The sequence below is a fragment of the Magnolia sinica genome, chromosome 17, assembly GCF_029962835.1.
Source record: "Magnolia sinica isolate HGM2019 chromosome 17, MsV1, whole genome shotgun sequence".
NCBI lineage: Eukaryota > Viridiplantae > Streptophyta > Magnoliopsida > Magnoliales > Magnoliaceae > Magnolia > Magnolia sinica.
In genome coordinates, this window is record NC_080589.1 from 71,154,309 (window position 1) to 71,178,606 (window position 24,298).

At 39.3% G+C, this 24,298-nt stretch overlaps 2 protein-coding genes across 4 annotated transcripts in view; one reads left to right on the plus strand and one right to left on the minus strand.

Moving 5' to 3' along the window:
- The first annotated feature begins 325 nt into the window (after positions 1-325).
- On the plus strand, positions 326-9,070 carry LOC131231293 (proliferating cell nuclear antigen-like). The gene is made up of 4 exons (XM_058227436.1): positions 326-1,010; positions 3,523-3,675; positions 7,474-7,571; positions 8,673-9,070. The coding sequence occupies exons 1-4, from the start codon at positions 692-694 to the stop codon at positions 8,889-8,891; spliced, it is 789 nt and encodes a 262-aa protein (XP_058083419.1). The 5' UTR covers positions 326-691; the 3' UTR covers positions 8,892-9,070.
- A 1,947-nt stretch (positions 9,071-11,017) lies between these two features.
- The window catches only part of LOC131230772 (isoleucine--tRNA ligase, cytoplasmic), a 62,888-nt gene continuing 49,607 nt past the window's right edge, over positions 11,018-24,298 (minus strand). The window contains exons 12-27 of one of the 3 annotated variants that reach the window (XM_058226738.1): positions 22,212-22,371; positions 21,696-21,779; positions 21,317-21,529; positions 21,095-21,220; positions 19,703-19,840; positions 19,506-19,609; positions 19,353-19,416; positions 18,580-18,668; positions 18,341-18,482; positions 17,338-17,401; positions 17,189-17,256; positions 12,763-12,885; positions 12,624-12,689; positions 11,872-11,983; positions 11,677-11,768; positions 11,018-11,336 (exon numbers count right to left, since the gene is read on the minus strand). In XM_058226738.1, coding sequence (XP_058082721.1) covers positions 11,232-11,336; positions 11,677-11,768; positions 11,872-11,983; positions 12,624-12,689; positions 12,763-12,885; positions 17,189-17,256; positions 17,338-17,401; positions 18,341-18,482; positions 18,580-18,668; positions 19,353-19,416; positions 19,506-19,609; positions 19,703-19,840; positions 21,095-21,220; positions 21,317-21,529; positions 21,696-21,779; positions 22,212-22,371 — 1,750 coding nt within the window. In that variant the 3' untranslated portion in view covers positions 11,018-11,231. Of the gene's footprint in view, positions 11,337-11,676; positions 11,769-11,871; positions 11,984-12,623; positions 12,690-12,762; positions 12,886-17,188; positions 17,257-17,337; positions 17,402-18,044; positions 18,130-18,268; positions 18,483-18,579; positions 18,669-19,352; positions 19,417-19,505; positions 19,610-19,702; positions 19,841-21,094; positions 21,221-21,316; positions 21,530-21,695; positions 21,780-22,211; positions 22,372-24,298 lie in introns of those variants that run through there. The other 2 variants (XM_058226739.1, XM_058226740.1) reach the window with 2 other exon arrangements.

Here is a 24,298-nt window from a genome sequence, read left to right on the forward strand (position 1 = left end):
CACTTATATAGGAAATCAGTACCACGAAAACAGCATGCTCCACCATGAAAATATCCATTCTTTAAGATCATAGTGATCCGATAGACAGGTGGGCCACACCACAATGACGAATCATACCGTCGGTTTTCCATCGATTTGAATGGAGTGGAACAGCTGATGATCAGAACCACTTGTTTTTTCCTCCAGATTATTTTAATGAGTAGGGCCTACCGTTTTTACGGGACTGATGTTCTACAAAAATGATATATTGGCGGGAAAGATGGTCCGTACCACAAGTTGAGGTACTTTGCCTGTAACTGATCAGTACTCTTTCTTTCCCCGATACCATTCCACGGTTTCCCGCCAGCCCATCGTCCCTTCCCCTCGTTCATCTGCCCTAGCTCTCTCCCTCCAGTGGCAGCTTCGTAATTTTCTCTAATTCGCCTCTCTCTCCAGTGGCAATTCTGTAATTTTCCTTGTCCGACCCTCTCGCCGGTGGCAGTACCGTAATTTTCTCAGATTCCGTCCGTCCCTCTCTCTCCGGTGGCAATACCGTAATTTTCTCCGATTTCGCCCCTCTCCACTCTCCATTGGCAATTTCGTAATTTTCGCCGATCTCTTCCCTCCCTTTCTCTCTCTCCAGTGGCAATACCGTAATTTTCTCGGATCTCGTCCCTCCCTCTCTCCCGTGGCAATACCGTAGTTTTAAAAGATGCTGGAACTCCGGCTCGTGCAAGGAAGCTTGCTGAAGAAGGTTCTGGAAGCGATAAAAGATCTAGTGACGGACGCCAACTTCGACTGCTCGTCGTCGGGATTCTCCCTCCAGGCCATGGATTCAAGCCACGTGGCTCTCGTGGCCCTCCTCCTCAAATCCGACGGCTTTGAGCACTTCCGCTGTGATCGCAACCTCTCCATGGGCATGAACCTCAGCCACGTGTCCAAGCTGCTAAAGTGCGCCGGGAACGACGATATCATCACCCTCAAGGCCGATGACGGCGGCGACACCGTCACCTTCATGTTCGAGAATCCACGTCCGTAATTCCTCTCCATTTCTCGATCTTTTCGATTCTTCCCCTTTTTATTCTACTTTTAGTAATTGCGATCGTACACAGTTGTAGTTATGGATTGCCAAGAATTGAGAATTAGGGGTGAGTCTGTCAAAAAAGGGTGTGCGTAAATGCCAATTTCCTTCATTACATAGATATTTTTTTCTTGAATTTAAAGTGATTTTTGAAATGTTAAAGGGATTCGAAATTCGGTAGCCAGGCCGCACCTCAATTGATCCATGGGAAGGAATGTCATTACAATTGGACAATCCTAACCGTCGGATTGACTTGTTCTTCTGTATTCCTTGTTCTTGATGAGACGGTTAAGATTTTGGTGTTGAAATTGGCGAGGATTGTTGGGCTGTGAACAGTCAAAAGTGGGGCCCGTCTATTCAGCGGCTGTAGATCTATCGAGTGCATATCGGGTCTTGCCTTTTGAGTTTAAGTGCTTCAAATGTAAAAGGGAGATTGCATTGCACATCTTCTTCTTCTTCTTCTGTTGTCATGAAATTAGTGTTAAGACTCCAGAAAAAACACTCAATCAAGGTTCTGGTTCAGGATTCAATATTGGATAGCCAGTCCCCATCTTGATCAATCCATGGCCTGAAGCATCACTACAACTGGACACAATCCTACCCGTCTAATTGATTCATTTTTACAAGTCCTTGATCTTGATAAGATGGTCAGGACAGGTGTGTGTCAAGTGGGACCCGTCTATTTAATGGTCATAGATCTACCAAGTTAACAGCACATATCTGTTTCATGTTCAATTCGCTACATTTCTGGCAGAATTAAGAGTGAAATCAGTCAAATAGGCTAATTGGTATGCTGAATCAATCTGTGATCCTTAGTGATGAGGTGGGGCCCACTTATCCAATTCAGGTATCCTGTATGCAGTATGGTGGGGACATGCCCCACCAACATCTTGTCTCTTTGATATGCATTCTGCTTTCATTTTGGTTGTCTGGCTATGAAAAAATTCTTACAATCGACAACTTGCGTAAAAGATCATTCGTCATTTCGAATGTGTGTCCGCTTTGCCTTCAAGCAGAGAAGTCAGTTGGCCACTTATTCATCCATTGCTCCTTTTCTCATATCATTTTGTCTGGGATCCTTAGATCAACAAACGTATCTTGGGTAATGCCAGTCATGGTTGAAGCTCTTCTGCTTAGCTGGCATGCTAATTCTGGTGGTTCTTTCTCCAAGAAGAAGTGGGGAATTGCTTTGATGGTGATTTTCTGGGCAATTTGGCTGGAAAGAAATAACTGCTGCTTTTGTAACTTGAAGGGTTCTATCGCTGGTGTTTCTGATAACATTGCTTCGTATATCAGGGAGTTGGCTCCCTGAGGGCTTTTCTTTTGGTTTTTTCTATTTTGTTTCTGCGTCCCTTTGGCTTTTGTTGTTTGCTTTTTCGGCTTTTGGCCTTAATAAAATTTCATCTTTCAAAGAAAATAAAATAAATGAAATCAATGATTCCTTAGCAGGAGGGATCCCATTGGGTCGAGAAATTCAAAAAAATCAAGATCAGTTTTCAGGAGAACAGTGGTTCCTTGAATTGTGAATGAATTTGGAATAAGAGGTTGAATGGTACAATTGGGAAATAGATTTTTCTTTTCTTGCTACTGGTTAACTATGGCGCACAATATACTCTGCAATGGGCCGTGTAACCATGCCAAGCTTGTGTTTGATGCTTAAATATTAACTGTAAAAGCCCTATCCACTATCAATGCCATAGCCTTCCTAAATCTGCGTATAATAGAGATTTTCATTTTTCCATAGTGTCAGGATTCTTTATGTCTGCATAAATACATGCGTCATCTTCACAATCATCATTCTCCCAAGCTATTTGGGGTGGCTTATTTTTAATGATAGCTAACCCAAAAGTTCAATGATCAGCTGTCCACTTGACATCAACCCTCCATTACATGATTGGGGACCAGTAGGAGCGTGGCTGCCTGGTGGAATTTAGGCAACAAATGGATGGTTAATAAAGAAAATACAGCAACAGTTTCTACTCAACCAAAAAAGGCCAAATACTTAATAGTTGGGATCTTTTAATATGGTGGTATTAGATGTCATTATCAAAGCTTTCTCAGCTTTTTGGCGTCAGCTATACATACTAAATTAGTGGATGCATACCGTGTGTGTGTGTGCGCGCGCGCGCGCGTGTGTTAGCTAAAGTACTTCTAGACCTATTTAACTCTCTACTTCAATCCTTATTCCTTCACCTATTAGTGGATGCATGTAAAAACGTTCTTTTCTGACTTAAAAGGATTTTGATGTTAATCTTAGATTGCAGCACCAACTTCTCTTGACAAACAAAAAGGAAAAAAGTTTTGAGAATTTCTTTCTTTCTTCCTTCCTTACTTCCTTTTATGGAAGGCATGTTATCTTTACGATATTCTGAGATTGCCATGTTCATAAACATACGAGGAACCCATCAGTTGATCTTCTCATCATATTCCATAACTAAATTTGATTTTTTTTTTTTTTTCAGGTCAAGATAAGATTGCAGACTTTGAAATGAAATTGATGGATATCAAGAGCGAGCATTTGGGTATTCCTGAAGCAGAATATCAATCGATTGTCAAGATGCCTTCACAAGAGTTTGCACGTATATGCAAGGATCTGAGCAGTATAGGTGACACAGGTATATATTGGTATTTCTGCGCTTATCTTGTATTTCTTGGATTAGTTTTTTGAAAGGAATCTGTCCTGGACTTCTATCAATAACCTGGACTGTTAAAGTTTGTACATTTTGAAAAAAGGGCTATGATACACTTGATTTCACACAATATTCAAGTATATTCTTATCTTCACTTTTGCCATGTGATGGTTATTCTTCAAGATGTTTGTCAAGCAATCCGCATCAGGTCTTGCTGTTCTCTGTTTTTATGTATATTATATTGTAATTACCTGATATGATCAGAAAGCCTTTCAATAAAGGTCTTTAATGGCATTGCCCACTCTTTCTTCCAGAAACCTGTTATGCCTATATGGGCATCAGGGACTAAAGATACGCAACTGACTGAATTGTGACTTTCCAAACCAGCTAATGTCAAGCACATCCATCCCCTCCTTTAGTTATGGCATTGGGATGGGAGCTTAAAGGTCCTGGCTACAGCTCATTTCTTTTACAGATGTAAATTCCCGACACATGAGCCAGATCAAGAGCCGGATTGATGTCTTTGGTAGTGATACTGATACCACCATTAAAGAAGGATATCTTGTCAAGCGCACTGGATCTATTGTGGATGTTTTTGTGGTAAAGGCCATGTTAGTCTAACTGGTTTCACTTCATGTTATGGTGGATTATATGACTATCTTACCCAATCTGTGAATGATGGGGATTGGGGAATGGGGCTTCTAGTACAAGTGTCAAATTTTGGCATATGTAAGCAATGCTGAATACAGAAAGCCATGAAAAAATAGAATTCGTGGATTTGGCAAGATATCTTACTCATTTTAAAATGCATCATGTGTAATGACAGTTGTGGCTTTCTATTTCTTTCTCCTCTTTTCTTTTCTTTTTTTTTTCCTGCATTGCAGGCTTGCATCCTCCTTTTGTCAATGCATTTTATTTGTACAGTCATTTGTTTTTCTCATAGTTCAAAGTTCAAACTATCGTTGGTTCCAGCAATGTTGGTTTTGGTTTCCCTTGTGAATTTCCAACCAGATGCAGAAAACTTGTCTGTGATCACCTTTTAGTAGACATTTCAGTTACCCTTCGTAGGAGGTTTGTGAAATCTAATAGGGTGAATTATTACCTCTTGGAAATCAAGTTCCTATTTGTATGGAAATGTCAAGGTGATGCTTGTGGCTGATTCAGTTATCTTTGACGCTTGAGTGTAGTGAACACTTGTTAGTGTATCTTTTGAGATGCTTATATATATATATATATATATATATATATATATAGGGTTTTCCTTTTTTTGTTTGTGTTCTTCCTGGAGTGTCTCTCTTTTGTTTTTGCTTTCTTTCCTTTTCAATAAAATTTCACGTTTCACTAAAAAATCAAATTGTAGATTTGCAACTTAAATATTTTTTTGTAACATTAATTAATATAGAAAAAAGAAAAGAAGATATTGATAGGTCAACCATATTTAAATATCCACAGAAATTTAGTCAATTTATTGTGATCACTGTAATTAACAAGATATAGAAACCAAACTAATTAGACGTGGGGGAGAGGTCAGTCTTAGTGGGTTTACCTGCAATTCTATCCCCTCTCCCTTTTATTCATAATATCATGCTAATTTTAAGACCACTGCCTCACAGGGAATGCCGGCGGTTTGATTTTTGAGAAATCACGTAAGTTATGTATGATTATTGTTAGGTACTATAGGATTCAAGGTGAATTTTGTTTTCTATGGGAATTAGGATATTATGTGAACTAATAGCTTTCAAATTGTAGATGTGGGTTTCAGGGACACTACCTCTTTCTCATTCATATGCATTTCACAGGATTGAGATTTTTTATCATAGATTTTTTGGATCTAGGCTTTGTAATTTGATGCAGGGGCATGTGATGACCTAATCCTAGATGCATGTATAATCAGGTTGAAGATATTCAAATAAATTAATTAATCAACTAACCGTTTTCAATCAATGAAATTAGGCAAATCTCAACACAAAGATGAGATCATTTCGTCAGGATCATACCCCTTAGCATAAAATTGCATAAACGGTAAAAATGGAGGACCTAGGGATATGGGTATATTCCAGGTCTAACATAAGTCAGTCCACGGTCAAGTTTGGATCTAATTCTCTTGACTAGTCATCTCTCTTTTCCGTTCAAACTAAAAAAGAATATCCAGAAAGGAACGAAAGGGATGAAGAAGCAAGGATTCGAGATGAAGAAAGTACAGATCCTTTGTCATCAAAAGAAAGAAAAATAAAAAAAAGAAAGCGGATGATTCTTCCATTTTCTTGTACCTTGAAGATTTAGAAAGAATGAAACCTGAAATTGGGGTGGAATCCTCAACACCTAAGGGTCAATCTTGAAACCCTAATCTCTTGATAAAAGAGGGAACAAACAACACATACGAACTCTTATTCATTCTATGATATAAAGTAGGATTTCTCAGTGTATATATAAGCCATGAAAAAGAAAAAGTGCACTAAAGCCCTTGAAAACAAGAAAAATAACAAAAAGATGAAAAAAATTTAAAAAAAATAATAAAGTCCCTGAAACAAGGAAAAAGAACAAAAAATGCCTAAAACTAAAATACTCGTGCTACAGGGTGTGAAATCTGACCCATGGGCCTGCGGTCATGCCGCTCCTGCACTCATAGCGTGTCAAAAAATGGGTCTGATAGACCCAGCGTCCATCCACATCAACTCCTCCACTCCGATAATCTGTCAGCGACGCTTCCTTCTCTGGTACACTATAAAGGGTGCACTACTGATGTCCGCATCATAATTGTATTGTTTTAGCATTACCGTGATGCTTGAGTGTAATTACGAGGGTTATCGTTGTTCATTACTTAGATATTGCATAGGTACAACTCATGTTAAATGTTCCTTAGAACTACTGGTATCTTTTTGCATTTCTGGTGAGTTCATTGTGCAATGGAAATACAGGACATGGATATGGGAGCCCACTTGACTGTCGTCATTTTTTGTGATATTTTCTTCAGCCACTGAAAACTAGAATGAGCTGTCTGACATTGGGTGTGTAATGTCCCTTCACTAGAGCAGTTTGCTTATGCAGTGAGCCTTCCAGTAGTTCTCCTTGCTGCATAGGATTGTATGTTGATATGCATTTTTTAATGGATTAACAACCATTTATTAATAGAAGGGAGCTTCGCAAGAGCAGCACAAAAAGCATCCTCTTTATTTTATTTTATTTTACATAAATCCTTTAAATAAGCTGATATATCAGTAAAAAGATACACATTGTCACATTGATGATGTTTTCCTGAGGTTTGCTAAGCCGCATGTGTGTGCAGGGCATACCATGTACAAGCTACAGCATCTGCCATCATGGCAGGCAGGTGGACTATGTTAGAAACAGGTGGATAGCTTAGAAAAATTCGGCATTTTTTTAGCCATATATCTGTTTCATAATCTGTGGCTCACGTCATTATTGGATTGACCTGATTCTTAGACTGTGGACGTCAGCATAATGGGACCCTTGTGATGGATGGTCCGATCCTGTACCTTTACGCAACCATTCGCATGTGTGTAGGCTTAGCAAAGCTCCTTTTTTCTTGTAATATGGCTTTTCTTTCTTTTTTCTTCTTCTTCTGCCCCTCTCTCGCCCATGTCTCCAATAATAGTCCAAGTACTGAACAGTCAACTCCTTGTGTGTAACTGAAACATTTCAAGCTCTATCCTCATTTGTTTAGAGTTTCTCTTCCCAATGCTTTTGACCTCAATTCTATCAGATTCTTTCCGCTGTTTTGTTATCATACAACCTACTAATAGGTGGTGCATTGTATTTCAGTTGTTATATCAGTGACGAAAGAAGGCGTAAAGTTCTCTACAAGAGGTGATATTGGCAGTGCAAATATAGTATGCAGGCAGAACAACACCGTAGACAAGGTATTCAAGTGAGCCCCCCTTTTATTCAATTATTTCTATGATGTGTAGGAAGAGAGGGAAGTCATTCTTCTAGAAAAAAAAATTACAAAAGGTTAGTCTACCCATCACCAGATGGCCAAAAAGCCTCTGGTTTCTTGGAATTTATTAGACTCTTGTAGATTTTGCCGAAACCTCTCGAAAAAAAAAAAAAGAGTCAACTTTGCAGAAATACACCATTTAAATGCGGCTCGATTTAATAATCCTAGTGGACAGTGGTCCTCCCATTTGCTGCTGCAATAGAACCATTTTGACCCACCAACTTAAAGATTTGGGGCACGTGGTCCTTGCAGGAGTACAATTTCAGAGGACCACTGACCTTTTCACTTATTACATACACAGTCTATTATGTCTAGTGCTTTCAAGAATTGGCCGTCTCCTCTTAAGCTTCTTCCTCTTCTTCTTCTTCTTCTTTATTTTTTTATTTTTATTTTTATTTTTATTTATTTATTTTTAATAACATGGACATCATCGACTTCTGTTGGTTTTGCATTGTCTCAGTTGTCAGGTTTATTTTGGCAGACTTGCATTTAGCTTGTATCAGTTCCCAGGGTGTTCTCATTATAGACTTTTGCATAAAATCATCGGGTTTTCATTACCATCTTCAAGAAATCATATGACCCGGTTTCAAGTAGTTTAACATGTTTTCAGTAACCATGTGGATTGAGAGGCCACTCTGGAGCTCATAAAGCTGTGTACCAGAATGTTGAAGAAATCATTGATGGGTCTTATAGCATTCTGTCGGCAGCTCCACATTGTGAGGTTTCTAATCCAGTATGCCTGTATAAGCAGCCCCTCACTTACACCTCCATATATGCCAAAAGCCCACCTGCCCATCAGGTGGGCCCCACCTTTTCTTTTTCTTTTTCTTTTTCATACAGTATGCTCCATGAAGTGAGTGGATCAGGCCAATTCATGGACCATTGTATCTATAGATGCGGCCTGCGTCCTGCTTGATGACAGATGTTAAGGGGGCTCAGGAGGACTAAAGCCTCTATTCTCTATTTGTAAATAAGTAAAAATGTGTGTTTTAAATTCAAAATGCTTGTATTTTCTCTTCTGCAGCCTGAGGAAGCTACCATCATCCAAATGAAGGAGGCTGTCTCTCTGACATTTGCGCTCCGGTACATGATTTCATTTACAAAGGCAACGCCTCTGTCGAACATGGTGACCATCAGCATGTCCTCTGATCTGCCCATTGTTGTGGAGTACAAAATCGCGGAAATGGGCTATCTCAGGTATTACTTGGCCCCCAAGATCGAAGACGAGGAGGATCAATCCTAGCCATTCTATTTGTTGTTTCTTCTTTTTCCCCCAAAAATTTTCTTTTTCATATATTCTTGTGTTTATTCTATCGTATTTGATGGATTATCAAAAGAAAATTTGTTGAGAATTCGGAAATGTTCAGCATAAAAAAAAAAAGAGGAGGCAACAAATAACAGAAAGAAAGAGATTGACAGGCATGTGTGGTTTGGTGTTTTTAAAGAAACAAAGAAATAAAAAGATTGATAATAAGAAAATTGTTATCGGCACTATAGGTGGGCACTGGACGACTCGATTCGGCTCCTTGCCTCGTCCGACTCGACCCGAACCGAACCGAATGGGTGAGTCGGTCCGAACCGAGTAGGCTTCGCCCAATCCGAAGTCAAATCGAGTAGAGTTCGAGTTACCTAGTAACTCGACCCGAAACTCGATCTGGTTACACCCGACTCTCTAACCCTACCCAATCCCAAAATCTCTAGCCCACCAACCACCCACCACCATCACCCTCCTCTCCACTCTCTCTGTCTCTCCCTCCCTCATCTCTCAATCCAACTCGGTGCCAACTCAACCTGACTCGGTACTTCTTACCGGATATGACTCGGTCCGGATCAGTCCAGGCCAGACCGGACTCAGATCGAGTCAAGCATGCTGGACTCAGTATCGAGTCGGATTGAGTTCAGGTCAGGCCTATTTCAAAACTGGATCGAGTCGAGTCAGACCTAACTCGGTCTGACTTGACTCGATGCCCAGCTCTAATCAGCACCAAAGCTAGCCACTGAAATACACCATCATTTCCATGTCATTTGCATTTTGCTATGTATTTTTGCCCCGGCGCACCATCAAGATCCAAGCGTGGCTTATCAGGTGGGCCTTACTATTTAGATGCCTGTTTTTTTTAAAAATAAAATCAGGTTGATCTCTTCATCGGGTGGGCTGCATGTGTAGATGCGGAATGGTCGGTTTTTAGAGAATAAACCAACAGTCTACATACAATCTACATGTGTGGCTCAAATTTGGCTAACTTTTAGTAAAGGCAGCCAAACGGTAAGGCCTGCCTGATGAGCAGCTTCAATCCAGCACTAGTGTGGGAGGCAGGTGCCGGTTAAGTGCACTCAGTTTGTATACTTAGCATTCCTCCAGTTGCATCCTAACCACCTCAGTTGGATTGTGAAAATAGGCAGAAATTAAACTTAAAATATCAGCGGATTATGTTGGGAGATATTGAAGCAACTCCTGTGGAACTGGAGCATTCTCTACCTGCCGTCTAAAGTTTGAATTAAAAAAAGTCCTAATTGAAATGCATGTTAAGATTCTCGTCTGGGAATAGTTCATATCGATGCTTGTAGCTCATCTGAATAAATGAGCATGCCTTTGCTGGAGAGAAGAGTTCATCCAGGCCCTAGCTACACCGGCAATCGGCTGAGCATTGGATTAAGGTCATTCTCAGTGGACAGGCAGAGCAGCCTCGACAGACAGATGAGTTAGCCCATTTTTGCTTCTGCAGATGAAACCCCATAGATGGTAGGGCTGCAAGTTGGGTTCACGTTGACATTGACCCAACCCGAGTTCAGGTTGTTTAGTTTGGTCAGGTTGCTAGTCCTCAGGTCGTCTTTTTTTTTTTTTGATGAGCAGTCCTCAGGTCAAGTTGGGGTTGGAAAACCCCAACTAGGGGGTACAACTCAAGTGTGTTGGGTGTGGTTGAGCGTCAAGCAGGGCAAGCAGATGCTCTACGATGGACCACAGAGCTGCCTTAGCTACAGTTGGGATTTCAGCTGAAAAGGCCCTCAGCTGCTATTTTTTCACCCACAAAAGAGCCCTCTTCCTGACTCTCCTCAGATCTCTCCCTCTAGTTTTAATAACCAAATCATACAAAACAATTCCTCCACTTTCCAAAAATAGAAAAAGAAAAGGAGAAGGAAGAAGGAAAAGTAAAAGCCAAAAATCTTTTGGAACAGATGCGGGTTTGACAAAAGCCCCATTTTATTTTTTTTATTTATTAAGTCCAAACAATTCAACAATTTGCCGTGGCTTTAGAGAATTCACAAATCAATTGAAAATGTGGGTAATATCTAATACAAACAACTTTCTCTACAAATCAATTGCCATTTTAATAAAGAGAATTCCCTGAAGAACATAAAATCTGGAAATAGGGACTCAAAAATCTCATGATATTAATTAATTAATTGTGTTCTACAACAAAACAAATATGTAAGATGTTGCTACAGCCAATGTGTATCGGGTGTGCCTAAAAATTGACAGGTATTTGACAAATATTTAAATAATGTTTCTATATATAATCTCACACCCAATGAGAATTCTTTATTTTCTCTCCTCTTGTTTTTCTCCTCCGATGGAGGAATTTTAGTCTGTTCTTTTACTCAAATAACAATCCCCAACGGTTAGAAAGACATGTTGCCCTAAAATCACATCCACAGCAAGCTGATCTTCAATGCAATCCACCTTTATCTGCAATAATAACCAAGTTATCTTCCAACCAAGCCCATTACATAAATATCAACCTCCATTGACAGACTAACCTAACCATCAAATGCTTCGGCATGCTTTTCATTGCAGCGAACATCATGAAATTTCATGATAATCAGTCTACTCAGTGCTAGACAGTGCGTTTCAACATTGGAGGTTACGGGTTTGACCAAAAACAGGGGGGTCATGAAAATTTCATGATATTTGGTGTAACCAAACACAGCCTAGAAGAACCAAGGGAGGGAAGAGACTGATCTCACACACATACAAGCATGATGATACATGCTAATGTATGATATGGTTTTAGGCCGAACAAACAAACCTTGCCATTGCTTTGGTGAAATTCTGACTTCAAATTAGAGTGATCCCTTGACAGCAAATACGTCTTTAAACCTTTGGCATGCTTATCATTTCCTGCAGTTAACGAAACATGTCAATCAGAAAAGGAAAAAGAAAACTCAAAGTTTTGCTCACACAGGCAGTAATCCTGTTACAAACAGAGGTCTCAAGAGATGACCTGAATATAGTGTGAGGACAGCTTGTGAATTGAATGATAGTGTCGGCCTTGTCAAGCTAATAACAAATGACAATCCAGAAATTCCGTGGAACTGTTCCTCACAGAGTATGACCTGCAAGTTGTAAACAGTATAATAATTGAAGAAAATATAATGAGATACAAAAGAATATGTGCACGTCCCTGATGAGAAAAAAAAAGAAAAGTGGCAAAACTATCTGACAATAGAAATACGCATCACTGGTGCTCAAGAAAATCAATAGGTATTGTCATTGCAAACAGAGGTATGTTGGTCATGCATAGAGAAAAAACAATAAATATATCTGCAAGACATGTAATTGTGATATTTTCTAGCTAGCTTTTCGATGGAAATAAGAGAAGAAATCTTTGAAATCCCAAACAGCGAGAGATGTTGATGGCAATATATGGTACTGAGGTACCCTATCTTTCAATGGAGTATTAGACGAAGAAATCTTTAAACTCCTAATGGGGAACAGATGATGATAGCATGATATTGGTACTGAGTTTCAAAGAACCAAAACTGGATTGGACTCATTCACACATAAGCCTGAATGAGTTGAAACTTAAATCACTTCATTCATGGCATGAGCTTGCTTCTTGATCGAGTTAAGTCGGTTGAGGTGTTTTGGAGAAATCCTTAGTATTTGACAGTGTCCATTAAATATATCTGGTCGTAAATAAGAAATATCAAAGTTCTTGTAACAAAAATGGGCATTTGATCCACGCCTACTCACAGCATCTGGTGGAGTCAACACAGAGGGAAGTAAAGGAGCACCAAGCACCTCCCTTACATAGTTTTCCTGCATATAAAAGAAACAGTGAGGTAAAATAACTGTCTGATTGGCTGCAACTAACCATCAAGGAATAACATACCTGAGAATTCAGAACATTATCCAAAACAGATTTATCATCATCCAGTGACTTAAAGTAGACCTCCACCATATCAGTAGGTTCCAGTCCAGCTTTCTTGCGTAATTTCTGAATTCTATTAACGACCTGAAATGGGTAAATTTCACAGATGGGCCAGAAGGAAGTTACCTTTGTGAAACTTGAAATGCACAACCCAGCTTCATAAAATATATGTAGAGTAGCATGTCATTCAGTATGTTACTTGCTACTATAACCCAGCTTTCAAGTTCATGTTTGATAGGCAATCAGTATTAGATATGGAGAACCTTGAGAATCCAAATGCTGAAAAATGGTTCTCCATGTCTAGTAAAAAAGAGAGGAAAAAAAAAAAGAAAGAAAGAAGAAGGTTGCATAAAGCATTGGAGGGGCGTAATGGAAGGCCAGTGACCCAGTGGCCTCTTGTTGAAGGCATGTTCTTCAATGAACATTTATGCTGTTTGTAGAGTGTTTCACTGAAGAATGGAATCCATCCAATTTTCATTGGCATTTCAACAAGTTTGCGAAGCTCGTGGAGGTGGTTATACCCAGTGTTCGAAATATCGGTATTGCGTTACGTATCGCACCCTTGGGATACGGATACGTATCAGTTATCGCATGGGATATATCGGTTGTATCGCGTAATCTATCGTTGTTGTTGGAAACATAGGAAAACATTGAGAAATTGGTCAAATTTTTCAATGAAACTTCAGTGATTGCTAAAAAAGACATCGATACACACTTGTAAATTAAAACATTACAAAAAACAAGTGCATATAATAGGGTTTTTTTTTTTTTTTTTTTTTTTTTGTATGGGGTCCTAATCTATGCGTTGTTTAACTGAATTGATACAAGTATATTTAAAGTCCATTCAAAAGTAAAAGAAGAATCAGTAGATCAGGTTACATACATGTTTGATTTTATATTTGGACACAGATTGAAACCGATTTATGAGAAATTGACTTCTTTTTTCCTTCAATTTTTATTTTTTTTTGAAACTCGACCCATCTCCTCCAAATCTCGAAACGGAAGCTCCCAATTCATGATAAGAAGATATGTTAAGCGTAGCATTTCCATCGAGCAAGAGGGAAAATAACCTTCACACATAGAGTTCACTTACAAGAACCGACACATGAACCACCATAGGCTCGGGGTTCGCACGAGTCACACTTTCCGCACATGTATACATAGTCACTGCCATGTATGCTCGTCGTGTTGCCATTTCCAATCCATACAAAGACCCCCTGCTGTTGTGGTCCACGTGTTGTCTTGAGAGGCACTCGGAGACTTGCTTACGTCATATGGAGGGAGATATGTCTCCTTCATCATTAATGCCCCATCACGTGCCGAAGCCTCCCTTCTCCATTCAACATGTGGCCAATGGAGCCAGCACGAGGCGACGCCTACAAGATCCGCCTGATTTCCCTCAATGTAGGCAATGCCATGTGCCGCCCTCGTTATGATGTTCCTAGCCTCTTGTCGTTCTTGAGAAGGGAGGATCAGCCCCCCATGCTCCTGAGCCTCCATGGTCTCTTTATCCATACTCCACTTTCTCCATTCACATTGACCACTAATCCTACGCTCCTATCACGCTCTACGAACCACCTCCTTGTAGGAGTGTATTCCTCTCTCCCCTAGATTTGGTCCCATACCGAACCTAAGCGATATCTTCTCACACATGTACGCGCCACCTGAAGTTCAACGAACTCCGTCATGTGGAAGTCAATCGCCACCACCTCCCCTAAGAAGCCCCTACACTCAACAGGACGTCTCACACTCATAACTCCAAATGGAGGTCCAACAGCTCGAACCACACCTCTTCATGTCCAAGCACCGACCATACCTCCCACCTACATAATCCTCTCACCAAGTCATCCTTGAACATGCCCCTCGATAGCAGGATCTTGTTGATGTCTTTCTCCGATTTCAGTGTTAGGAGCATTTCCGACTGATTTAGTCTCCTCTAAGTCCCGCTCTCCTTGTCCACTCCGTAGTTTTCATCTAGCCACATTTTTACCGCAGATATAGAAACACCCGCCCGGGTAGAGATGACCACCAATCTAAGGAACTCCCCCTTAGTGTGGAGTTTCTTACGAAGCACCTAGGCCATCGCCTGTCAAACTCCCATTTGTTTTGTATCCAACCTTCTTCCTCTTGATCAAACAACAGACTCTTATCCTGCACCTCCTCTTTCTCTGCTGCTACCTTTGGCTCCTAAGCCTCTATGAACTCTTTATCCAGACTACCTTTGCTCCACTTTCTCCATTCACCTTGACCCCTAATCCCACCCTCCTATCACCCTCTACAAACGCCTCCCTATAGGAGTGTATTCCTCCCTCCCCTAGATTTGGTCCCATACCAGTATCCTTTTCATGACCCTCCTAGCACTTCCCTGCTTCTCTCCCTACCCTTTACTACCTCCCTGCCATATCCCATATCCCCACCCCCACCCCCCCAAAATAAATAAATAAATAAATCACATAATGTAGTATTGGCGGTAGGGACATCATGGTTTCAGCACTATTCTGGCCTTACCCCAGGAATCACTTTTGAGTAGATTAAACTGCTCGTCTTTTTGTTGGGGGGTTAAATGGTCCTCAATTCTAAGGGATGCTACCATATAGGTCTAGAGACTAGCAAAAGGCAGATCCACGAGATTGCCACTGACTATTGGCCCCTTTCCCTTGCTTGGTTCATCTTTTTACTTGTTTTCAATTTATTTTGTCAACAAACTGCAACATTATAAAAATTGGGAGTTACAAGAGACGTCTTTGGAGTGCTTGCGAGAATGTTAGCTATAGAATAAACATACCAGGTGATCAAGTTTATGCCAGCAAGCAGAGTTGGGCAGGATTCGACCCGAAGTGAAGGCCAAGATCGGGTCGGATCGAGTAGGCCCACTCAGATCCGACCGCACAACGAGTCGAGTTCGGGTTAGTGGCCAATCCGAACCGATCTTATCCGATCCGATCGGGTCCTATAAAGAGAATCTGGCTGATTTTTTATTCCATGGCCAAGTGTCCAAGATCTCACCTGATGGACATATTGGATGTAACAAACACAACATGCTAGGCTAGAACTTGGTTGTGGCAGAGGATTCCGATCCGACTTCCAAGATAAACTGGCATCACTCAGAAACGGCCATTTTCTTGTGCACACGTGCATGCATAAGATGTGGGCCTTTTCTTCAAATCTTGATCAATCTGCTTGTGAAAATGCCTCTCTCTCTCTCTCTCTCTCTCTCTCTCTCTCTCTCTCTCTCTCTCTCTCTCTCCTTATTTAGAGTCATCCAAAGATAACTTTTATTCACCCGTCGCTCACTTTATCACTTCCTTCGTAATTTTCTCTTGAAATCCGGCTTTATCTCCCTTGCCTCTCTGACATCTCTTACCCATCCGTATTTCTCCTTTAAATGACTACTCTACCCTTGTACTTTGTACTGTGACTATTCACCTTGTCAGGGTTAAAAGGGTCATTTAGTTTTCTGCCCCACTGCTCCATTCTGAGTTCCTTTTCTGTCCGTCACGAGTTAAAGATTGAATCATGTGCCACTGCCCACCGGAAGCCCACAAAATTATTTTATTATGATTTGAACCGTCCATGTTGTGTAATTTATGTCATAAGATCTTATATAATAAAATATGATGAGTATATTTGGATGAAATAAGAACAATCTACAGAAAATTTTTAATGGATGGAATTCAATTCTTGAAATCAAAGGCGAGGGTTATCAAGCAAGTGATATTATGATATGGCAACGTAGTTATTGTGGTAGAAAGAATATAAACAGTTCAAGTCATTGTGCAATCTCAATATGTCTGGCCCAATGGTGGCAACACGCGTTGAAAGCTGAGTTGCAACGGACGCAAAACGAACTCTCAAAGAATCGAAATATCGTATTGTATCATATTGTATATCATATCGCGATAAAGATCGTATCATATGGCAATGTATCTGGAAGTATCGTTTGTTTCGGGTTGTATGGTTAAGTGGGTCACAGATCCAAACCATACCCAACCTGATCCGACACGATTTCTTTGACCGAGTCGGACTCGGTTCGGATTAGGCCAGCAGGGCATCGGATTGGATCGAGTCAGCTGACCCGGACTCGGTCCCAGATCGGATCGAGTTTGGGTCAGTCATTTGAAAAATTCGGATCGAGTCAAGTTGGACCCAATCCTGTCCGACTCAACTCAATGCCCACCTCTACTAGCAAGCAGGCAAAAGAGAATGATTTTAGACAAACGAAATGTTTAAAGCAGATTTTTCCTTCAACCTATGGTGAAGGGGCAACAATGAACATATCAAATGTTTAAAAAAAGGCTTAAGAATAATCACAGTATTCAGAGAGTTATAGAATAAACTAAGATTAACTTGAAGTAAAGCAACTAACACCAGAATATTTGCGACCTACCTCGCGGGCAACTCCAGCCTCAAACAGTGACTCGTCGGGACGAAGATCCAAGATCACCAACACGTCACCTGAATTGAACATGAGCAATTTATAAATTCTAAATTTCTCCAATTACATATACTTACAAAAGGCCAAGTCTATTTCTCTACCATCTCCAGCTGCATCTATGTCCTTCTCCATCACATTATCAGGCCGCCTGAATTCACGAACAACCTGAAAGTATAATAATATTTTGAGAAAGGCATCTTTATCAAAGTAGTGCAGCCTGCAATCTAGTTTGAATTTCTGATCAGTAAGTGTTTTAACGAGCAAAACAAGCAATTTTGGATTTCCCATTATAAAAAAAATGTTTGTAGGATTTACCATAAGACAATTCATCCTTGCACAGATGAAAGATAACATCTAGTAGTGAAAGATCATTTTTAACACTCAACATAACTAGGAAGTAAGGTCTTATAATGTGAAATACAATTTAATGAATGACCAGCTCCTTGATGGAAGTCCAGACTAGGCCAACATCCCATTTCTTTAACTGGGAAAGGGAAGGTCACTCAAGTGAAAAAGGCAGTTTCAATAGTAAGAAAACAGGGGAAGGCATTCAAACTCAACACGGATAACATAGAAATAGATGCATTAATCCACACCTTTTTTACACTCAAAATCTAGGTTATCCTTGGAAACTATGGATTCCATGCCCAACAGCAGAAAAGGAAAAAAGCATTTTCCTTTAGTGTGAGGATTTGTGTTGTTTGGATAGCAAAGAAAATGCTGAATTCCAGCAAGCAATCATTACACTTTTCTCTAAATTGGATTGTTGGCAGAAGAAACTAGGTGAACATTGTGAGAGGAATACGAGTACCCAAATAAGAACTCAAAATTGGAATACGTGTTTCAGTAGTTTCATGGAAATAATCATTGGATAACTATTGTTTTTTTCCTTTCTGTTGCCTTGGATTCCATGTATCCAAACATGCCACTAGTATAACAAATGAAAGAGATGCATTAATCCAGCAAAAACATATGAAAGACCTTAACAAACAAACACATGTGAAGCACCTTAATGTGTGTGAACACATACACCCACGCACACACAAGTGCATCTAGTGTAGGAAATGGAAAGAGCCTAATTAATCCAGAAAAAACATGAAGCACCTTAATATCAGTCAACTTCAAACAATGACCGGCTAAGGTAACTTCTCCAGATTTCTCAAATGCTATAATGTCAGCCTGAGACATGGCCTTGACCTCCTTTGCGACGGCACCCATCGCTTTTCCCAGACGTTTACCTAATACACTAGGGGAAGATAATTCGAGTTATAAAATAACAGTATTATATAGGAATACATGTTAATTGCTAAGTAACTGGAATGAAATAGGAGTCTGATGTGTACCTGAAATCAGGTTCAGCACGTAAAGAAGCATACTTCAAAGGATCATTGCATGGAACCACTGATCTGATATTTAGCTCCTCCCTCACATACTACATTTCAAATTGATATCCATAAGTAATGTATTATATAAGAGCTTCCAACAGGTGTGTGTGTGTGTGTGTGTGTGTGTGGAAGAAGAAGAAGAAGAAGCAAACCAAGGATAAGCTAACCATAGAATGAAGAAATGAAGTGTAAAACTAGTTCTACTTCTACTGTATTCAAACAACATTTGATGCAAACTTCTATCAAAGCGGTTGGTTTAGGGTTTCAAACTGACTTAAGGCCTGCTAGAGGATGAATAGCTTCCTAAACTGACTAAAAGATAGCACCAATCCCTTCCTCTCTTTCCTTTACAACTACAAGCAGTCATAGAAACAGTGGAGATTGTAAACTCAAAGGATGGATGTATACAATATAGATGGAAAAAAATGTTTCATGGGAAGAAAAACATTAAAAGATCACCATAATGTGAGATAGAGAAAACGTTCAAAGTCATAAGGGTGGAATGAATGCATTGCATATTGAAGAGTTCTTTGCCACCAAGACAACAATAAGAAAAGATCAATTAGTAAAGGATGGGCAATCCAAAACTGTAATTAAGCAATTTCCCCAAAATGATAAAGCCAAAAATGTTAGAGCGCACTAGAAGTCTCTTGCAACGATTATATACACAAAGACAGTGAGTTGTCCAATACAGTTAATAAGTTTTTTTTTTTTTTTTTTAAATGACAAACCTCTCCAAGTTTTCCAGTGATGTCTTCAAGGAAGTCTGTATCTGGATGAACTACAACCATCTCCCTGCAGTTTCTCAAACAAATGGAATTTGAGCATGTGAAATAGCTAAATTAGAAGCACATAGATCAACAAAGAGAAAGCTACAATCATACCTAAGTGGTGTTTTCAGAGGCTTGTTGTGACGCTCCCGAATATTTCGGGCAAGATCAATGACAGTCATCATCCTTGCAACACTTTGTTCAATGCGTTCCTCCCTCTGATACAATAAAAGATAAAAGTTAATTACAAAGAAGCTCCTGAACAACTTTTTATACATGGAATTTTAATAATAAAAGTTTAATGAAAATACCTTTCCTCCTGCATGAGGAAAACAGCAATAATGAATGCTTTCCTCCAATCCGTTTGAAACCTTACGCAAGTTTTGATAAAGAACTTCTGTGAAGAATGGCGTGAATGGAGCCATTGCCTTGCACGTAGTTAAAAGAACCTAAAACCGATAATTCCATTAAATAAGATACGTGAAATTTCTATTTGGATTATGCAGAGAATGAACTTTTGAAAATAACCAACATGCTAAGGAACTCCCTCCCTCTAAAACAAATTGTGGTCCAAAATCAGATAATAAAATTGCCTAATTGCCATTTTATGCAGCAGAAAAGCGAAGGCCAGAGCTCTTATTGCCATAATAAAAAATACAGAACTTTTTCAATGACATCCAGTTTTCACTTACAGGGAGTAATTAATAGAGACATTTAATGGGTTACGGGTGTCATGCCTTGAGCTGTAGTAGTAAGGATATTGGATTGAAGGAGATTCGGTCAATGGTATCCATTATATAAAAGGGACATGCCCTACTTTCTAACATTAGGAGGTTCATTCGAATCTGAAATCCAATCCCCAAAATATAGAATCCCACTTTGTTTACTAACCAAGGCTTCGATACATTTTGAAATCGAGAAATCTCTATTGGAGCAGGTGTTATCAGAGAACAATCCGGATTTGCAAATTATTACAGATCATTCATTGTTAGAATTGAATGAATTATGGGAAGAAGGGTCCGCTGATGGGAATGAATGGAAGATAGAAAAATTGGAAGAAGAAAGGATTTTTTTTTGTTCAACAAATGGAATTAGCTAAGCATTTTATTCAAATAAATGTGGGGGTTGTGGGTGGGGTAGCTGTCAAGCCATTCAGTGATTTATGCAGCCTTTTGGACTTTCATGAATTTCTATATAACTTTCTTCATCAGAAAATTTTAGTTTTCACTTCTTCAAAGAGAACAGGGAAAAGAGAAGTCTAAACATTGTAGGTGGTCGTAGTATAAGGATCATAGAAGTTGTCTTTCCAAGTAGAGGTTACATAGCATACATGGAAGAGGTAAAGAAATAAGCAGATGAATATGAAAAAAATTATATTAGACGCACAAGAATGCATGCACATGAAAATGACTCCGCTGGGAATTCAAACCTCATGGACAAAACTGATTCCATGGAAATTTTGATGCAGCAAGGAGTTTTGGGCTACAAATAGTACATAGACAATGTGTAGTAAACTGAGCATAGTAGCAAAGCAATTCTAAACGTGCTATACCATAGCATACCAAAGGCTCAGACACAAGCATTAAATTTGTAAATTATCTTCCCAAGCACCAAACTGAATTGCACACTGAGTGAGAAAGAAAAACTGGAACTATTAAATTCACCACCTAAATAGGGTTCGCTAACAAGTAGAACCTTCATACATGGTAGAGAGATGAAAGCGCTATCCTGCAATCCTCTTCTTCAGTGCGACCCTTTAGCCTCTTACGGTTGAACCGCACATATATATTTGTAAGGTTGTCAATAAATTTCAAAAGATATGGTACCACCTATGTAAATGTAAGAAATAAACAATTAGCACCAATGATGTAACACAAGCTATGTCTATATCACAGTTCAGTGAGCAAAAGAGCTAAGAACACAACTGTGTATAACCGATATGCATCCATTTCTTGGCGGACAAAGTGAACAAGACTCTCAGTGGCAGAGTTGATCCACTGGTCAAGCACATTGGATGATGTCTGAAGAGTGACTTGGTCAGTAGGTACAAATGGTGCAGATCCCTCAACCTCAAGCCTCTTTGCATTCTGAACAAGGAACCTATATGCATTGTACCATGGAAGAAAGACGTCTTTCACCTGCATAAACATCAGAATGAGAGATCATGAATAGGGATGGGGACTATGAAACCAATTGACAATAGAAATAATCCAGAAAATTCTATATTAGTAAAGCCGACGGGGCAACCTACATCTCACAAGACAAAACCAAAAAAAAAAAAAAAAGGTATGAAATTAAACTTACAACACCATACACTCCGTCCTTTTTAAACCGTAAAGGCTCAGCACGTACAACCGGCGAATTGATGAGGTATAATCGCAATGCATCCTGTGTAATCGGAGAAAAAAAAGGAGGAAATTTTGGGATTAGCAACAACCAAGGAACGAATTATGAATCGCAGGGGATCAATGAGACAACAAGCAGAAAGAGCCCTTCTAGGGCAATGCAATACATGCAGCTGCTAAAAATAATCATCTTCAACTTGAACGAACACTAGTACAAATAGTACTGGTAACAGTACATACAGATCCCCTCAGGTGGTATGCAAAATTAGAAAATTGTGTCAAATATTGCTGGCATGATATGAAATATCGAAATTCTACAAGGTTCTGTGCAATAGGAATCAGCTGTAGATGAAAAAGACACATTTCAATCTATGAAAGTTAGGCCCATGAAAGGATTCATTTTTGAAGTGCCACAAAATCATAGAAAAAGATGATTACAAAGCAACTTCGTTATTGTTAGAGAACATCAACTTACAGCTCCATAATCACCTATGACTTCCATAGGTGAAGGATAGTTTTTCAGCCTTTTGCTCATCTTCTTTCCATCCTCAGCAAGGACAAGACCATTGCAAATGAGGTTCTTAAATGCGGGCTTTCCAAATAATGCTGTTGACAACACCATTAACGTGTAGAACCTGCAACAATATGCAATGGCACGACAATGCCCAGCATAATGAGAAGCTGAGTTTAACATTCATTTAAATGCTGAAAACAGGGACCTTGCAATGTCTTCCATACTTAAAAGAAAAAATGGAAAACCAAGGAACCCTAACTGCATAAAAAGGAAAAGAATAACAATCTGTCATGCTCGGGATCATGTTTATATAGATCAGTGAGTCCTGGAAAAACATAGTTCTTTAGAAAACAGTTACCATACGGGATATGGCCGTATCATAATCGATATCTTCCAGTAGAGGCTGCATGTCCACCAATACAGGGTCAATAAGCCCAAAAAAGTGCTGATATGGCCATAATTTGTTTTTTTTCCTTTCTTATTTTTTCATTTTTTTTTCTATATTTCAATCGCAAAGGAAGCTTAGAAACTTATTTCAGATTAGATCTAGGCCTATTTTGGGGATCAAAGCACAAGATTTTAGTTGGATCTGAAAAATCCAAGTGGGATGGACCATTTTAGGAAAAATTGGAAGAAGGGACAAACCATCACCTTTTCTTCATTTTTCGCCATCTTTCGTCATATTTCAATCAAATGGACCATAATCCACCAAATAAATTTTCAAGATTTTTTGGCTAAAAATTTTCGGATGATAAGGATCTGCCACGCCCTATATCATATTGTTTTTGGGCCTGACCAATGCACCCTCACCATTATTCAAAATCTTGTATAGAAAGCATGACAAAAGTAACAGAAGGTAAACTACCAATAAAGAATAAACGCATAAAAATTCTCAAGAGCTGGTTTTATAAAAGGTATTGCCAAGAGTATTTTAAGAAATTCCCCATAAAATGTGAAACATCCATTGCCATTGGCTTTCTCTGTCAATGATGCCAGACATGGTTACAGGTACAGTACATGATATTGGTCCCCCATTCATGTTAATACAATGAGCAAGCCATCTGGAATTTATAAATTGGAAAGTTAATAAGTTAGGATACAGTTAAAACTATACGTACTAGTAGTTATGCAGCATCAAGGACCAGTATCAGTTTCATACCATGTCAATACCAGCATGCTAAGACTTGACAAGTATATCTAGATATCAAGTTTTTGTTAACATGGAGATTTTAGAATTTCCAGAGTTGGTATTGTTTTGAAGTATGACAAGAATTTGGTTCTCTGTGAGTCATTTCAGTTATTTGATAGCCCCTGTACTTGTTTAACAAAAACACCTATCTGAGATATCAAAAGAGTGGAATCAATCTAGAAAATGTTGTCAGTAACAAGCTTGGATTCCCTATGAAACCTTTAATATTATATGGATCAAGTATGTACTGTGAGCATATTTGTGTACTTCATGTGTAGTCTGAGGGTATTCTCATAATTCTGTAATTCTAGAAGCTTCCTAGGCAGTAAATATTCTAAATAGGCTTCTATTTCCTTGACTGCCCTAGATAAGCTTGAGAAGATTTCTAGAACCTTCCAAGATAGACCTGAGAAGTCTATACTAGTACTATATTTTATTTTTTTTGAAAAGCATAAATACTGCTTTACATTCATTACATTTCATTCAATTAAAGATAACGTTTAACCTTTCTAGGTTTCCTCACGGGATCAGAGCAGGTCCTCTAATCCAACTCTTTTTTTCATTCATGTGGCTCGTCAGTCTTATACCCACCATCCTTTAGCAATCACAATTTGTCAATTGTCAATCACCAACCACATGGCCTACTAATCTCATCCCCAAGGTTCATTTTCTTCCTCTTCGGTTCTCTTCTTGCCACTTTCTGTTCTTCTCATATTCTCCTCTTCCCAATCTCTTCCATCTTTACAGAAAAGGAAAAAAGGGAACCCTATTCTTCCTCTCATAAACTCCAAAAAAACGTAATCCTAACATCGAACCTTATCTACCTACCACCCTTAACTTTAAAATGGGTTTTGCTAAT